The sequence below is a fragment of the Lactuca saligna genome, chromosome 7 (genome assembly GCF_052625555.1).
Source record: "Lactuca saligna cultivar CGN05327 chromosome 7, ASM5262555v1, whole genome shotgun sequence".
NCBI lineage: Eukaryota > Viridiplantae > Streptophyta > Magnoliopsida > Asterales > Asteraceae > Lactuca > Lactuca saligna.
In genome coordinates this window covers 155,373,104-155,391,577 of record NC_136423.1, presented here as the reverse complement: position 1 = coordinate 155,391,577, position 18,474 = coordinate 155,373,104, and the positions used below count along the sequence as shown (strand labels likewise).

The 18,474-nt window shown below is 38.5% G+C and overlaps 1 protein-coding gene across 1 annotated transcript; it reads left to right on the top strand.

Moving 5' to 3' along the window:
• The first annotated feature begins 4,492 nt into the window (after positions 1–4,492).
• On the top strand, positions 4,493–6,592 carry LOC145007370 (uncharacterized). The gene has a single exon (XM_078966318.1). It carries the CDS (start codon positions 4,493–4,495, stop codon positions 6,590–6,592), a length of 2,100 nt encoding a protein of 699 aa, XP_078822444.1.
• The last annotated feature ends 11,882 nt before the right edge of the window (positions 6,593–18,474 follow it).

The following is an 18,474-nucleotide window of genomic DNA, read 5'->3' as shown; positions in this document are numbered from 1 at the left end:
TTTGACACACCATAACCTCGGGGGATCAGATCCATTAGCTACATTATCGATTTTGCACCATTGGAGACCTGTAGGAGGCGATTTTGGAGCTTGAAGACTCACTTTTTTCATCTTTCCAAGATATTGGTAGTTTCTTTATGCAATTAGAATTTTATGATTGTTTTTCTATTTCCATGAGTGGCTAAACTCTCTATATTGGTTAAATTTGGTTAAAACCTTTGAATGTTTGTGGGTTTTTGAAGGATTCATGCTAGATTATCAATTATCTTATGTTTATGGTTCTAGATCATATTTCTTATGCTTGTTTAATGCTTTGATCATGACCTTGGCACTTGAATGAGCTAATGTTAGTCTATTTCTTTAGTTTTGTATTAAATCATTGAATTGACATAGAAGAAGAGCTTTATGATGGTAAAAATCATCTCTAGTTTATGAATCATAGCTCCTTTATGGATGTGTAAACATTGACATCCTCTAGGAATTGGGGATTCCTTCTTTCTTAAAGCTAATCAACTTCTTGGGTTCAATTGCTTCAATTAAACCCTTGATCTTGATTAAGAAGGTATTTAGTGGGCTTCCCCAATGTAACGCCCGTGTTTCTAGGCTTGCCATTTTTAGCAATGTAATAGTCTAGGTTAACCTTGTAACTCAACTTGAAATAATAAGAATGTATTATTTGGGAATTATTTGAATTATGTGATTTATGTGTGTATTTTCTTAATTTTTATAATTTAATGAATTAAGAATAAAATAAGCATCAAAATTAAAGTGTGAGATAAGCCCGACATCTTTGTATAAAGTTGTAGTGGTTGAAACAAGGATTCCGGAGATATAAGGAATGCCAAAATCCGAGTTATAACGAAGAAGCTATGACCTGTCGAAGTTTCGAGACAGAACCGGCACGACGCCGAGTGGCGTAAAATATGAATTTAAGATAGAGCGATATGTAGCCTTAGCGATCTAAACGAAAGTCGTAGATTTCGTTAAACCGAGAGCGTGCATAAAAGGAACGCCCAAATCTGACTTCGTATGAGGAAGTTATGATTTTCTGAAGTTTCGACGTGGTAGTATGCAGCCCGAATACTCGATTTGAGATCGAGCAGTTTTTAGCCGAAACATTCTAAATGAGAATCGAAGATCTCGTTGTTAGTAGCGAAACGATGACAAGTTAGGCGAGAACGGACGTCAGACGAAGAAGTTATGAATTTATAACGAAGTTTTTCTGTCCCGGCCTTCTAAAAATAAAAGTCAAAATTAGCCAATGGAGTCTAAATGAAAGTTGTAAAGTATGGTCTGACCTTCGCGTGGATATAAAGAACGTCGAAAACGGAGCTCGTATGTGAAAGTTACGCAATTTAGAAGTTCGACGAGTCAATTACGCTCCGCGTAATTTGAGTAAGCCCAGCGTACTCAGTCGGATGCAACTTGTCTGACCGATACTCGAGTGCCACCAGTCGACGCACGCAGTGACATCAAAGTACGCCCCGTGTAACCCGAGTACGCCCCGCGTAATTTGAGATTACGCCCCGCGTAATCCCAGACCCTCAGCCTATAAATAGAACTCGAATTCAGCCATTTTCTCTTGTTCAAACTCTTCCATCTCTCTATGTTTTGCCTCGTTTTGCATGCCGTTTATACCCCGAAGCCACGGTAATATTCCCGTGCCCCGAAGCAAGATCCGAAGCCCCGAGGATCCCGAAGAGCGTTATTCCCGAGCCGAAATGCTGCCTGCGAGGAGCCCGATTTTTGTGAAGATCTTCCAGATCTACGGAGAAACACCTCTTCTGCAAGCCGTAGTGCTGCCCGATCATCTTCTGATCAAGTGAGTGTGTAGTTATTTTCATTCCAACGCAATATTATGAAGTATTTCATATAAAATACGTGTTATGTGTATATATTTGGTTGTTATACGTGTGAGTGTATATTCACTTTCTTCTATCTTATAGATCTGATGTATTCTCTATGAAATACGTGTTATGTGTGTATGCCTCATCTGTTATGTGGAATATGTAATGCTTAAAGCATGTTATACAGGTTTTTAAACAATGTATAAAAATGTATATTTTTATCTACTAATATGTTGGGTAGAACATGGGTAGGTAATTGGTGTGTAATAAACAGATGAGAGGCCTCGGTGTTATTGGTGTTATTCTAGTCATTCAGGAGAGTATGGATGACGACCACAGACTATTCTAGACTGTCCTGTGGAACACTAGCAGGCTCATTACCTGTAGGTGTTGTGAACGACGTGTTCACCGGTGTACTCTATCCCCCACATGGTTGCCTTTAGGACACTTATTGTTGAGGAAGCCCCTTTGCAGTGATGTCCGTCCCGATGAAAAATCCTGAAATAGGTTCCTTATAATAGACGTTATTTTTAGGAACGTAAGGTGAGGATAATGGGAATGGGTAATCGGGTTTATTGTTGATTGTTGAAATTAAATATAATTATTGTGGGTTGAAAACCCTATATGCTCACCAGGCTCCCAAGCCTGACCCACTCAGTTAATTTATTTTACAGGAAGTGGCGCAAGAGCTTAAGATGGGCGAACATCAAGTTGTTTTGTTTACAAGTCTGTATATGTATATATTTGTTGAATGACTTGTAATGCTATCGTTTATGCTTTATGATCTGTATCGGAACATGACATCCCGACTTTTGATTATGAAATGAAATCATATTTCTTTATGAAATGTTTTGATAAATATCTATTTTATCATGTTTTGTTTTTGGGAACAAATTCCGCATCTCTTTTAAAATTAAAAGGATTTACTCTGAAAATTATTTTAAAAAGCATAAATGAAATCGGTCTTTTCTGGCCGAGATTTTGGGGATGTCACACCCAACCTCCATACTACCTAAGAGGAATCTTGGCATATCATGCTTCATGATTGCTATAACCAATTTGGGATGAATGATAAGCTTCATGGTGAATCCTAATGATAAACACACAAATGTTCATTGTGTTGAATTGCCTTAGTTAACCAACTCTCTCCAATATTTGAGCATCTCACTATCTTGCTTAATTACAAGTTTTTAGTTATTCAAGTCTTTTAGTTTTCAAGTAATCAAACACCCCCCACCCCTTTTAGTTTAATTGTAGTTAGTTAGTTTATTTACAATAGTTCTTTTAGATTGCATTGGTGATTAAATACAACCATTTCCCTGAGGATCGATAACCCTTTTTACCATTATATTATGTTTTATTTGAAAACAAAGGGTGTAATTTTCTTGGTGGAGTTGATATCCCACCAAGTTTTGGCACCGTTGCCAGGGAAATTGGTTATTGTTATTTGATTGTTTATGCCTAGGTCTACAAGAACCTGTGAACTGCTTTACAATCCGGAAATTGAAAAAGAAGCAGAAAGATTGAAAAAGCTAGCCAAACAAGCAAAGCAACAAAAACTCGTTCAAGCTTCTTCCTCTTCTCCACTAATCAACATAGAAAATCAAGTTCATACTTCAAGTGATACCGACACCGAGCCGAATTCTCCAACTATTGGTCAATCCTTTGGAGACATTTCGTTTGATAACTACATAGCCATGAATCACACTCCATCTCACAATCCCAAACCTTAACTCAAACAATCAAGATGCCAATACCCCACCCCAACAACCAAGACAACAACAACAACAAGAACCTCTCATAGATATGGCACCTTGGAATCAAGCCCCTCCTCAAAAAAACCCAATTATCAAACCCCACAACCACACAACCAATAATTCCACCAAAATAACCAACCTCAAACCAATGCTTTTCAAGTTCAACAACAAGTACATTATCCAAATCAACCCAATTACCAATACCCTCCAATGTACCAAAACCCAATGTACACACAACAACAACCTCCTTACAACCAATACCCTAACTACCAACCTTATCAACCACCCATCTACAATCCCCAACAATACCCATATCCACCTTACCAACAACTACCCAATTAGATGCAACAATATCCCAATCACCCCTTTCCACCCAATCCCCCTCAAGAGTTAACACTTAGACAAATGATGGAAACAGATGTTACTTATACACCTCTTGTTATTGTTTTTCCTGCAAACCGCCGAGGAATTGAATTGAATTCGAGTTTCATACATCAACTTACCAAGTTCCATGGTTTGGATAGTGAAGATCCTCAAAAGCATTTGAAGTCCTTTCATATGATATGTGTTAGCATGTTGCCCGAAAATGTGACATTGGATGATTTCAATATAACCGCCTTCCTGCTCACATTGTAAGATAAAACTAGAGAGTGGTCATTCAACTTACCACCAGGATCTATTCACACATGGGAAGAGTTACTCAAAGCCTTCAATAGCAAGTTCTATCCCACCTCCCGAATATTAAGACAACGAAGTGACATTTTGGGGATTCTTCAAGGGGAGAATGAGACTTTTCATTATTTTTGGGAGCGATTCAACATTTTGTGTACAAGTTGCCCTCAACACAACATTCCTGAACAGTTAATTCTTCAAAAAATTTATGAGGTCATGAACGAAAAAGAACAAAGGATGATTGATGCTTCAAGCGGTGGTGACATCTTCAACAAGACACCTCAAGAGATAAGATCACTTTTTGGAACCATTTCTCAAAATCAAAGGAACTTTGGGAGTCGAAATGAAATGAAGAGAAATTATCCACAAATGGTTAGTGAAGTTAGCAACACCCAATACTTGGAATCAAAGCTTTTAGATTTGACTAATGTGCTAAGTCGAATAGTGGTTGGAAGTGGTCAGCAATTTATGGTGTGTGGCGTTTGTGCAATGACGGGGCATTATACAGATAAGTGTCCTTCACTTGGTAATGAACCGGAAGATGTGAATGCAATGGGAGGATATCAAGGTCAACCAACACCCATGGGATTTCAAAACAATTTCAACTCAAATTGGAGGAATAACCCAAACAACCCATACCCACCAAAGCTAAATCCACCAAACATTTTGATGAGACCTCAACATCCACAATACCCCTCCCAAAAACCTCTATATCCACAAACTCCTCTCAACCCTCCAAATTACCAACAACCTCCACCACAGGGGAAATCAAGTGGTAACCATCAAATAAGCCTTCAAGAACTCGTTACTTCTCTTGCTCAAAGCCAAAGCCAATTTCAACAAGAGACCAAGAACACCTTCTCAACCATTCAATCACATATTGGAGACTTGGCCACCGCTCTCAACAAGATGGAACAAAGGGGACAACTTCCATCTCAAACCGAGAAGAACCCCAATGTGAGTGCAATAACTTTGAGAAGTGGGAAAACTCTTGGAGAAAGCAACCCTAAAAGAGTTTCAAGAGAAGAAGAAGATGAAGTCATCATTGTTGAACCTTCAAAAGTTGTACCTCCAAAAGAACCGGTTGTGCCAACCAATAATCAACCCAACTCTTCCAACAAGAATATCAAGCCATTGGTCATACCACCACCCTTCCCGTCCCGGTTGTCCTCCTTAAAGAAACAAGTGGAAGAAAAAGAATTTCTTGAGACTTTCCGCAAAGTTCAAATAAACATTTCACTATTGGATGCCATAAAACAAATTCCGCGCTATGCCAAATTTCTTAAGGATTTGTGCACTAATAAGAGGAAGTTTAAGGCAAATGAAAAGATTCAAGTCAATGCAAATATGTCCGCGGTTATCCAAAAGAAGCTACCACCCAAATGCAAGGACCCAGGAATATTTGTTATCCCTTGTACCATTGGTGATTTTCATGTCGAAAGTGCCATGTTAGATCTTGGAGCCTTGATCAATGTGATGCCATATTTGGTTTTTCAATCTCTCAGTGTTGGACTTTTGGAAGAAACGAGAGTTATCATTCAATTAGCGGACAAGTCAAGGGTATCTTCAATTCAATTAGCGGACAAGTCAAGGGTATCTTCAAGAGGAGTGTTGGAGGATGTGTTAGTACATGTTAATCAACTTATTTTTCCAGCGGATTTTTATGTCATTGATCTTAAAGAAAAGAATCCTTCCAAATCATCTATGATCCTCCTTGGAAGACCTTTCATGCATACCGCTCACACAATCATTGATGTCCATAAAGGAAAGATAACTATGGAGTTTGATGGAGAAACCATTCACTTCAACATCTTTGAAGCAATGAGGTACCCTAGCAACATTTCTCCATTGTATCGAGTTGATTTGATTGAGCCAATAAACAAGATAAGCCCTAATGTATGCACATACAAGATACTCATGGAAGATGATTGTAAGCCTATGAGGGAAGCTCAAAGAAGATTGAATCATCCAATGATGGAAGTGATCAAGAAGAAGATAATTAAAAGGTTCAAAAGGTGCAAAGAGAAGAAAAAGGCATTTCATGACAAGCACATAACCCAAAAACACTTTATTCTGGGTCAAGAAGTTCTTCTTTATCATTCACGCTTAAAGCTATTCCTGGTAAAGTTGCGATCTCAATGGCACAAACCTTTCATTGTTATAAAAGTGTTTGATCCTGGTGTGGGTGAAATCAAGAGTTTGGAAACAAACCAAATCTTCAAAGTGAATTGGCACCGTATGAAACCATTTTATGAAGGCTTTGACACAGGAGAATTCGATAACGTAACATTGGAAACTCCGATTTATGAAGGTTGAAGGAAGCTGGGCTATTTCTTGGCAAAAAATTTAAATAAATGCGTTGTAAATAAATAATCTACGCTTGAAGTTGTGGATGTTTTTAAGCTTGAAGTTGGTAAAAAATAAGCATATTGAAGCCTAGCAATGATCTTGGTAAAGTTTGAAAAAAAATGCCTAAAATCTGCAACTTGCACGGGTACCCGCGCAGCCGTTGCATGGCTGAGCCATAGTTGCACAAATCCGTGCTCCAAAACTCCCCCACCACGAGTTGCAATCTGATTTTATGCGCGTGGCCGGTTCCTTACCCGCGCAAATGTTTGCGCGACTGACCGCCACCCTCGCAACCTACTTGTACGGTTGCCTTTCAACCTCGTAGATTTTTGCGTGGCCAAGACCAAATCCTTCCCCTTCTTTGCGAGACCAATGCTGCTAATTTTTTTATTTGCACGACCCATCCATCGCCTGCGTAAATTTTGCGTGGGTACCCGCGCAAATATGCCACTGCATAAGAAATTTTCGAGTCATTTCATATGCTTCCTTTGCGTGACCAAGCTTTCATCCATGTGTATTTAGGCAGTCAAGAACTCCATCCAAGCATCATTATGCGACCCATGTGTTGTCACACCCCCAAACCAGAATGGCGGAAACATTCGGGGGTGGATGACTTCACGTAGTATCACAACAATTGAATATTGTAAAGAAAGTAACACAACCATCATATATATAATAAAAACGTATATTGTTGCGTTATACATATTTCCAAAAGAATATTACAATATGATGATGTAAATGTTTAATAATAAATGTCCTTAGCGTTTCTTCTTCAAAAGCTAGTGGTTACCTGTATTACTGATTCCCTGAGAAATACAAGTGGTTTCGAAAAAGTGTCAATAATTAAGTTGGTGAGTTCATAAGTGTTTTGTATCGAAAAGTATGTCCCTTTTAGTAGTAAATCAATGAACGAAGTTTTCAGAAAATCCAATATTTTCTATAAATAGTTTGATAAGTTCTCCAAGTTGGAGTGCGTTAGTGTTTTTCATACTTGAATGATAAAGAATAACTTTGTGCTCAAAATAATATAGAAAACTGAATACATGTATGAATCTCGTAAATCAACTTTTTTTATACTTTCATGTGAGTTTTATAACCATACTATTGACACTGACTGCTTGTAACAACATTCTTCAGGTGTTGTAGTGTTATGACATTTGTCACCCCAGACCTGCCAGTCTATTTGTAGCTAACAGTTTAGGTGCGGGGTTGTCAATCCCGTATAGATCTATACACAAGTATCACGCTCTCCCTCCAATAGATTATGGTATATAATACAGGGCTTGAAATGCATACATAAGAGTACGTTGAAGTTTGAAAATCTCACATTGCTTAGTATAAATAGATTTACGATAAGAAAGACTTTACTTCATTTTGTTTGAAAGTATATCGTTTTTCAAGATGTATATGTTTGAATGTATGAATAACTTGATAACTATACCCATTATAGTTTTTCAGAAAGTATGTTCCATTTGATGAAAATAACTTGATGATATATTAGCCCTTTATACATAAAGTATTATGTTAATATCGAAAATCAATAAGATAGATGTTACGTTTATGTTTATAAAACGATACTTTTACTTGTATTGTACTTGTATTTCCCCCCTAAAACATGAAAAGGCTTGAAAGGTAGGGGTATGAACTCACTTGTTCGGGTTGGAGAGAGTGGGGCTAGGGTCGAGCAGAACTTCAATCGCGGAAAACTGTGTCTTCGAGCTCTTCGGGGATCTCGGTAGCGTAGAACCTTCATCGGGGGCTCGAGTGCAGAAACCGAGGGCGTCAGGACAACTTCTGGTGCTTGGAATTGTGTGGGAGTAACTGAGATTTACTGAGACGTGTGCTAAAAACCGGAGCTCAAACCTTCTATTTATAAGGTTGGAAGGTCGCGTATGCTGGGCGTACTTTGGTTATGCTGGGCGTAATTTTACGTCATGGCTTACGACTCAAGTCTAGCTAGGCGTAGAGCTGTAGCCGATGGGACTCGACCCTGCACCTAGTACGTTGGGCGTACCCCTATATTACGTTGGGCGTAATCCCAGCTCCCGACTTCTAAATTCCGTAACTTTCGCGTACGAGCTCTGTTTTTCGCGTTCTTTATATCCACGCGTAGGTGAGATTATGCTCTACAACTTTCATTTAGACTCCGTTGGCTAGTTTTGAATTTATTTTTATTGAAATGTTTTTAATAGGCCGGGACTGCTAAAGCTCGTTAAAAATTCATAGTTTCTTTATTCGATGTCGGTTTTCGTTTGTTTTTTTATCATTTTACTCCTATTGTGGAGACCCTCAACTTTCGTTTAGGTTGTGTTATCTAAATAACGCTCGATCTTCAATTCGAGTATTTAGCCCTCTACTACTGTTACGAAACTTAGAAAATGCGTAACTTCTTCATACGAGGTCCAATTTGGGCGATCTTTTTATGTACGTTTTCAGTTTAACGAACTCTACAACTTTTGTTTAGATACCTAAGGTTAAAACTGCATTTTATTGTAATTTCACTTTTTACGTTTAATTAACATTTTAACAGTGTGTCGTAAATATTCGAGTGGTTATAATTTCTTCAATATAACCCGGTTTGAATGTTTTTTATGTTTTTGGAAACCTTGGCACGATATCTAACATTTGATGCATTCCAATTTAGATGTTTGAATACTTTATTTTTGAGGTAAATTTCGTTGACTCCAAATAGTCTTCGTTGTATTTGACTTTTGAGTGTTACACTGCTTTTGGAAAATATAGGGTTGTCACATGTGTTGCTTCCATACCGTCCTCGTGGGTCTCCTCCATCTTGATCCCGGTATGATCCTTCCTTACTCTCATCCTAAGCATTGAGGATAATGCTTCATTTTAAGCTTGGGGTGAGGTATTCTTGATCTTTTATTTTTTTTTTATTGCATTTAGGTTGTATATTGTTGAATTTAGAGTAAGTCATTTACGTTATTCATAAAAAATTGCATAAAAATTTTTAAAAAAAATTGAACATTTTGTTTCTTTCTTTTCTAATTTTCATACTTTTTAGATGCATTCTAGTTTAAGTTCATGCATTTTTGTTCTCTCTTGTCTTCTCATCCCTGCAGGTACCATAGCGTCGAGTCATAAGTATTGAATCATAGATTCGTCCCAGGTCTTGATTTGGAATTCCTTGTATTTGATAAATGGGACACGTTTTGAGCCTCGTAGACCACTTTGAGACCGCTTGTGTGGGGGTCAGATGCAAGTAGCTTGATTGGGTCTAGGTGCGGAGGGATGTGGTTGGTCAATCCGATGTGTGCGAGCAAAGATTAGCCCGGTAAGGTATTTTGAATACATTAAAGATATTGAAGACTCGCATCTTGGTTTTGGGGGGAGTACCCCTTAGTACTCCCGAGTCTCGTCTGAGCCTTGCTTACTTAGATTTTCACCACCGTTTTAAGATAGGTTATCATTTTTCTAGGGGTCTAAAGGAGATAGTTAGATAGATTTTGTTTATCACGCCTTGCATTGAGGTGCTTGATGAACTTTGAAGTGGGTCCCCCAATTCACATCTTTTGGGACCAAGTTTTTCGTTAACATTCATTTTTTGAGTCATACCCCACCCTTTATAGTAGATATTAACACATTGCCAATGATTATTAGGTGTTTATGTTAGCCTCCATCCTATGTTACATGGTGAAATTCCTTAGACCTTCAAAGAAGAAAGACAAGAAGAAAACACAAAAAGAAGAAAAATTGGGAAAAATGAAGACAATAAGAGACGATAAATGATGATTCAAGAAAAGCAACAAAAACAAAGAAGAAAAAAATGACGAAAAAGAGCAAAAAAAAATCGATGAGAAAGTTGAATGTCAAGCAACAAAAGAGGCTGAAATCCAAATAACAGAAGTTCAAGATTGAAGACTTAGGTTGTTAGGTTTAGATTTAGGTTAAGTAGAATTTTTATTATTTTATTTTATTTTTTGATTTATGGTGAGAAAAGTCCCCGAGGATGAGACGGTAGACTGTAAAGGACGGTACGAGGGAGAAGCCTCTGAAACTGGATGTTTTCCCGGAGGCCGTGCGGTAAAACCCTATTTCATACTATACACTTTAGCCTGAAAAATGTTGGAATCATAGTATATGAAGAGGCGCCTTTCCTTCATGCATTATGATCTGCATTGGTGATTTAAAGTACGCCCACTGGGCGCATCTCTGTTTCCTTTGTCTTGCACACTGCGACTGCATCCAGCCGTGATCTATTCGCCCATCTAGTGGTTGAGAATGTGGTTTATGGCTCTAAAGCAGGGAACATTTTGAAGATGCGTAGGGTCCATGAAAGACTAATTCTAACCATGTTGACTGATGTTGACCAAGTTCAATGGTATCTTTCTTTTTCCTTTTTAGTTTAGCTCACCATGAGCTCATTTTAGTCTTGTTCTAACTTGAGGATTTAAGCTTGTGGTGATTTAATAGCTTATTTTATTTCCTTATTTTTATTAGTTTATTTTAGATTTTTATCTCTTTTTAATTAGTTTTGCATTGTATATTCTTTATTTTCTTTTTCATGGATCGTATTGGGGACTTTTTATTTTGCATAAGAAATTTTGCAGGATTTTAGAGCTCATTACGGTTGCAGTTTGACTGGAGTTGGGCTTAGTGGGCTTTCTGATGCATTGTTGGACTTTACGGATCCATAAAAGAATATTTGGCTTAAAAATTTAAAGGCTTGGATGAAGTGGGCTTGTGAAGATGGATCTTGGACTTTTATTTTGGGCTTGGAGCATCCATATTTGAAGCTAAAATATGATTGGTTAATTTAAATCACTTGGATATGGAGGGGACCAAAGGAATCTTTGGTAGTGGAAGGTTGGAGTGGAGGAATGAAGAGTCAATAGCATTACAACAACACTTGCGTGGGTGGAATTTCTGTCGCGCGGTACCCACGCAACTGCCCAGTTTGGGCATTTTGGTCATTTGGCACACCATAACCTGGGGGGATCAGATCCATTAGCTACATTCTCTATTTTGCACCATTGGAGACCATTAGGAGGTGATTTTGGAGCTTGAAGACTCATTGTTTTCATCTTTCCAAGATATTGGTAGTTTCTTTGTGCAATTAGACTTTTATGATTGTTTTTCTATTTCCATAAGTGGCTAAACTCTCTATATTGGTTAACTTTGGTTAAAACCTTTGAATGTTTGTGGGTTTTTGAAGGATTCATGCTAGATTATCAATTATCTTATGTTTATGGTTCTAGATCATATTTCTTATGCTTGTTTAATGATTTGATCATGAGCTTGGCACTTGAATGAGCTAATGTTAGTTTTTTTCTTTGGTTTTGTATTGAATCATTGAATTGACATAGAACAAGAGCTTTATGATGGTAAAAATCATCTCTAGTTTATGAATCACAACTCCTTTATGGATGTGTAGGCATTAACATCCTCTAGGAATTGGGGATTCCTTCTTTCTTAAGGCTAGTCAACTTCTTGGGTTAAATTGCTTCAATTAAACCATTGATCTTGATTAAGAAGGTGTGTTGTGGGCTTCCCCAACCTCCATACTACCTAAGAGGAATCTTGGCATATCATGCTTCATGATTACTATAACCAATTTGGGATGAATGATAAGCTTCATGTTGAATCCTAATGATAAGCACACAAATGTTCATTGTGTTGAATTGCCTTAGTTAACCAACTCTCTCCAATATTTGAGCATCTCACTATCTTGCTTAATTGCAAGTTTTTAGTTATTCAAGTCTTTTAGTTTTCAAGTAATCAAACCCCCCCCCCCTTTAGTTTAATTGTAGTTAGTTATTTTATTTACAATAGTTCTTTTAGATTGCATTGGTGATTGAATACAACCATTTCCCCAAGGATCGATAACCCTTTTTACCATTATATTACGTTTTATTTGCAAAAAAAGGGTGTAATTTGCTTGGTGACTTGACATCCTACTAGTACTTGAGAATATTCTTTATTATGTTCCAATGTGCTCTACCAGGGTTCCCTTAATATCTGCTGACCATGCTCAAAGCAAAGGCCACATCAGGGAGATTACAAGTCATAGCATACATGATTAAGCCAACAGCAGAAACATAAGGTACTCAGGTCATATCTGCTATCTCAGCTTCGGTACTCGGGCTTTGAGTCTTACTCAACCTGGTATTGCTTTGGATTAGTAACTCATCTTTCTTGGAATTCACCATGCTAAAACGTTTCAACTCTTTATCCAAGTAAGTACTTTAACTAATTCCTATTAGTCTCTTACTCCTAATTCTTAATATCCTTATCCCAAGAATATAAGCAGCTTCTCTAAGGTCCTTCATAGCGAAGCACTTCCCAAGCCAGGGCTTAAACTCTTGCAAGGTTGGGACATCGTTTCCTATGAGCAGTATGTCATCCACATACAAAACAAGAAAGCTAACTATACTCCCACTAGCTTTGACATATACACAAAACTCATCTTCACTTCTCGAAAAACCAAACTCTTTTACTTTCTCATCGAAACAAAAATTCCATCTGCGAGACGCGTATTTCAATCCATAGATGGTTTCTCAAACTTACACACTCTATTAGTGTACTTTGCATCGACAAAACCCTCTGGCTGACTCATGTAAACAACTTCAGCCAACTTCCCAATAAGGAAAGCGGTTTTGACATCCATATGCGATGTTTCATAATCATGAAACGCAGCTATGGCTAGCATAACCCTTATAGATTTAATATTTACTACTGGCGAGAAGGTCCCATCATAGTCAACTTTGGGAGTTTAAGTAAAGCTTTCGCAACCAATCGCACCTTATACATGTGTACTTTCCCATCCATGTTGATCTTCTTCTTGAAGATCTACTTGCACCCAACCATCTTACAACCTGACACATTGTCAACCAAATTCCAAACTTGATTATCGTACATGGACTGAAACTCGCTATCCATAGCCTCTTTCCACTTTGCAGACTCCGGGCCTGCCATGGATTCCTTGTAGTTGTTAGGTTCATCCAAATTTATTAGTGTACTATCATTAATAAACGTATCACGTTCACTTGTTATTTGAAAATCATACAACACAGGTGGAACAGTAGCTCTACTGGAATGTATAAGAGGTAAGGACTCATCAATTGGTTCAACAGGAGTTTCCTCCTCGGGTTGAGCACCAGTATTAGAGGTTCCTTCATCAATTGATTCTTGAAGCTCTTCAAGATCAATTTGCCTCCCACTGTCCTCTTGCCATATGAGTTCTTGCTCTCGAAAACCCATTTCCTTGTAATGAAGACAACATTATCACTCGGTCTATAGAAGAGATATCCAAAGAAATTATGTGGATAGCCGATGAAAATACACCGGTCACAATGAGGTTCGAGCTTTTCATGAGTCTCTCGTCTTACGAAAGCCTCGCAACCCCAAACCTTGATATGTGCCAACGAGGGAGATTTCTCTTTCCACATCCCGTGAGGTGTTTTGGCAACCTTCTTAGTCGGGACTATATTAAGGATATGGGCGGCAGTATCTAAGACATACCCCCAGAATGAGATAGGTAACAAAGCCCGACTCATCATGGAACGAACCATGTCCAACAAGGTTTGACTGCACCTCTCAGCCACACCATTCAATTGCAATGTCCTAGGTGGCGTCAATTGCGAAATGATTCTGTATTCCTTGAGGTAGTCGTGGAACTCAATACTAATATACTCACCACCTCAATCGGATTGGAGCATCTTTATATTCCTGCCCAGATGATTCTCCACTTCTTGCTTAAACTCCTTGAACTTTTCAAAGGTTTCTGACTTGTGCTTGATTAAGTAGATATACCCATATCTGCTATAAGCATCACTATGGTCTTGGAACATTTAAGTCTACATTACATATAAACAAAAATATTGGATTTTCTGGAAGAACACACTACTATTTTCAAGGAACAAAGCATATTTATCATACAAAATGCTTATGAACTCACCAACTTAATTGTTGAAACTTTTTCAAAGCTACTTTTATTCTCAGGGAATCACTAAGACAAATAACAACAAGCTTTTGAAGACAAGACGCTTTGACGCCAGTCAAGTCTTATATCAGAATACTGTAATTGATTTTTGAAACATGTAACACATACAAACCATGTAACTTTATCAATTATATTTAAGATGGTTGTGTTTGCTTTGATCTCTATTATTCAATTGTTATGATGATGTACATGACGTCATCTCACCCCAGACGTTTCCGCCGTCTCATCGGTTCAGGGGTGTGACAGATTGGTATCAGAGCATTGTTTATAGTGAGTTAAGTATATCAAACTACACAAGATATACAACTATAAACACAGTGGAACTCAAACACTCCGACCAAGAAGTATACTTTTAAACTATAATAATATTTCTATAAAAGTATACATACATGCACACATACCAGAAACAATATCATGGTAAGAACCATATAAAAATATTTAGATAAGTTGAACACTACGATTAAGCTCGAATAGTTATGTAATCATATATGGGATAAATATAGCCGAATCAACTATATTTATTCAAGATACGACCAAATTGTGTTTGGGAATGGTCGTGGTGAACAAAAAGACTAAAACTTACCAACACTTCATAAAAGGAAACTCTAGAACCAAACATAGAGTTTAAAAATACTATAGGAATATTTAATGGTGCTATGGAACTATAAAATTAGGCTCTTTTATGTGTCTCTCATACTGTTATTCTTGTACAGTTGACATAAACAGACCTATAATTAAGATGTTCTAATTCAATAACATCTTTAAACCTTATGGAAGAAATATGCCACCAAAGAAGTCAAAGATGTTGGCAGAATACTGCCTGATGGGTGAGGTAAAAAAGCTAGAGCAAGAGCTCTAGAACCTTACCATGAAGGACTCTGACATCATAGCCTACACTGCCAGATTTAGCGACCTGGCTGTACTATTTCCTGGGATGGTCACCCTAGAAAGTAAGAAAGTGGAACGATACATCTGGGGGCTATCCCCCCAAATTCAAGGAAACGTGATTGCTGCAAACACATCCACCTTGGACAGTGCCAAACGCCTGACACAAACACTTGTGGATCATGGAGTCCGCCATGGATTTATGATAGCTACTCCCGAGAAACCCAAAGGAAGTGACAATAAGAAGAACTTTTGGGACAAACGGAAGGGCCAATCGACATAAGAACCCACAAAGAAACAACAAATGGTTGCAGTTCACACTGCTATTGTTCCTGACACTCCAGAAACCACCAAACCATATGTTGGAACTCTCCTAAAGTGTAACAAGTGCAACTTCCATCACACCGGAGACTTCCGAGAAATGTACTACAACAATTGCAAAAAGAAAAGGCATACTGCCTGATTCTGTAGGACACCGGCACAACAAAACACCCAAACCACTAATACCGGAGTGAGCCAACCTTGCTACGGATGTGGTGAAACAGGGCATTTCAAGAGGGACTTCCCAAAAGTGAGGAATGTCGGAGGTTTAGGAAAAGTTTTAATGATGGGGCATGAGGAGGCCGTAAATGATCCTACTGTGGTTACCGGTATGTCCCTCCTCAATAACTCATATGCATGCTTACTTTTCGATAGTGGTGCGGAGAAAAGTTTCGTGAGCCACAAGGTTAAACAATTACTTAAACAAAATCCCCAATCACTAAAAGACACATTCACCAAATAAATGGAAAATGGTAAGGCAGAGAACACTAACAATATATACATAGGATGTACCCTCATTCTAAACAACTACTCTTTCCAAATTGACCTGATGCCATTCGCAATAAAATGCTTTAACATCATCATTGGCATGGATTGGTTAAGTCCGCACCATGCCGATATCCTATGTTATGAAAAAGCTATTCGACCAAATCTTCCTAGTAGTCAAACCCTCATCATTTATGGCGACAAACCCGACACGAACCTTCAAATCATTTCTTGTTTCAAGGCTCAAAAGTATCTTCGCAAAGAATACTATGCCTTCTTAGGTCATGTGGTGGATAAGAAACAAGAAGTGAAATATATGAAGGATATTCCAGAATTCTGTAACTTCCCCAATATATTTTCCGAAGATCTTCCAGGAGTACCACCCGAACGCCAAGTCGAGTTCAGAATTGACTTGATTCCCGGAGCTACCCCCGTAGCCAAATCCACGTACCGTTTAGCACCGACAGAAATGCAAGAATTATCCAGCCAACTGAACGAACTACTTAGCAAAGGTTTCATCAGACCAAGCTTCTCACCTTGGGGAGCACCAGTCTTGTTCGTGAAGAAGAAGGATGGATCATTCCGCATCTACATAGAGTATCGAGAACTAAATAAACTTACTATCAAAAATGATATCATTTACCCCAATTGACGACCTCTTTGACTAACTACAAGGAACAAGTTACTTCTAAAAGATTGACTTAAGATCTGGATACCATCAGCTACGAGTCCAGGAGGATGATATTCCAAAGACTTCATTCAGAACTCACTACGATCACTACGATTTTGTAGTGATGCCCTTCGGATTTACTATTGCACCCGCGGTGTTCATGGATCTAATGAACTGTGTATGCCTGCATTACTTAGACAAATTCGGGATGGTATTCATCGGCGACATACTAGTCTACTCACGAAGTAAGGAAGAACATATTCAACGCCTAGGACAAGTTTTGGAGACATTAATGGCAGAGAAGCTGTATGTGAAGTTCTCGAAATATGAATTCTGGATTCGAAAGGTGGATTTCCTAGGTCACGTGGTTAGCAAGGAAGGGATACATGTGGATCCCTCCAAAATCAAGGCAGTCGAAAACTAGGCAATCCCAACAACGCCAACAGAAATTCGTCAATTTCTAGGACTCGCTGGCTATTACAGGAGGTTCATTCAAACCTTCTCCAATATCGCAAAAGCACTCACCACCTTGACTTAGAAGGGCAACTGGGAGGAGAAACAAGAAACTGCTTTCCAAACACTAAATCAAGCTCTATGCAGCGCATCGATCTTGTCCCTCCCAGAAGGGATGAAAGATTTTGTAGTTTATTTCGATGCGTCCAAGAAAGGGCTAGGATGTGTTCTTATGCATTGGGGAATGGTCATTTCCTATGCCTCGAGACAGCTTAAGAACCACGAGGTCAACTATACCACACACGACCTCGAACTAGTAGTAGTAGTAGTATTTGCTCTGAAGATCTGGAGATACTACCTTTATGGTACGAAGTGAACAATCTTCACGGATCATAAAAGTCTCCAACACATATTCAACCAAAAGGATCTCAATATGAGGCAACGATGATGGGTGGAACTACTAAATGATTACGAATGCGGAATTCACTATCATCCATGAAAAGCCAATGTAGTAGCAGATGCCCTTAGTCGAAAGGAGTATTCGGGCCGCCAAGTGAAATCATTAACCCTGACCATCCATTCACACCTGTCCACGCAGATCATAGAGGCTCAACTAGAAGCCTTGAAACCCGAGAATGTGGCAGGTGAAGCCTTAAGAGGAATGGATAAAAACCTTGAAGTCAAGGATGACAAAGCTCACTACTCCATCGATCGAATCTGGATACTGAGATCCGACGGATACAAAGACGTTGTCATGAATGAAGCTCACAAGACTAGGTATTTTTTTCACCCCGGTTCAGACAAGATGTACCTATACCGCAAGAAACTTTATTGGTGGCCAAACATGAAAGTAGAAATGGATACCTATATGATCAAGTTCTTGACTTGCGCCAAGGTCAATGTAGAATAACAGAAGCCTTCAGGTTTACTACAACAACCATACATACCCAAATAGAAGTGGGATGAGATAACCATAGATTTCATAACCAAGTTACCCAAGACAATGGGTGGTCTTGACACCATTTGGGTGATCGTTGATAGACTGACAAAATCCACACATTTCCTACCAATAAA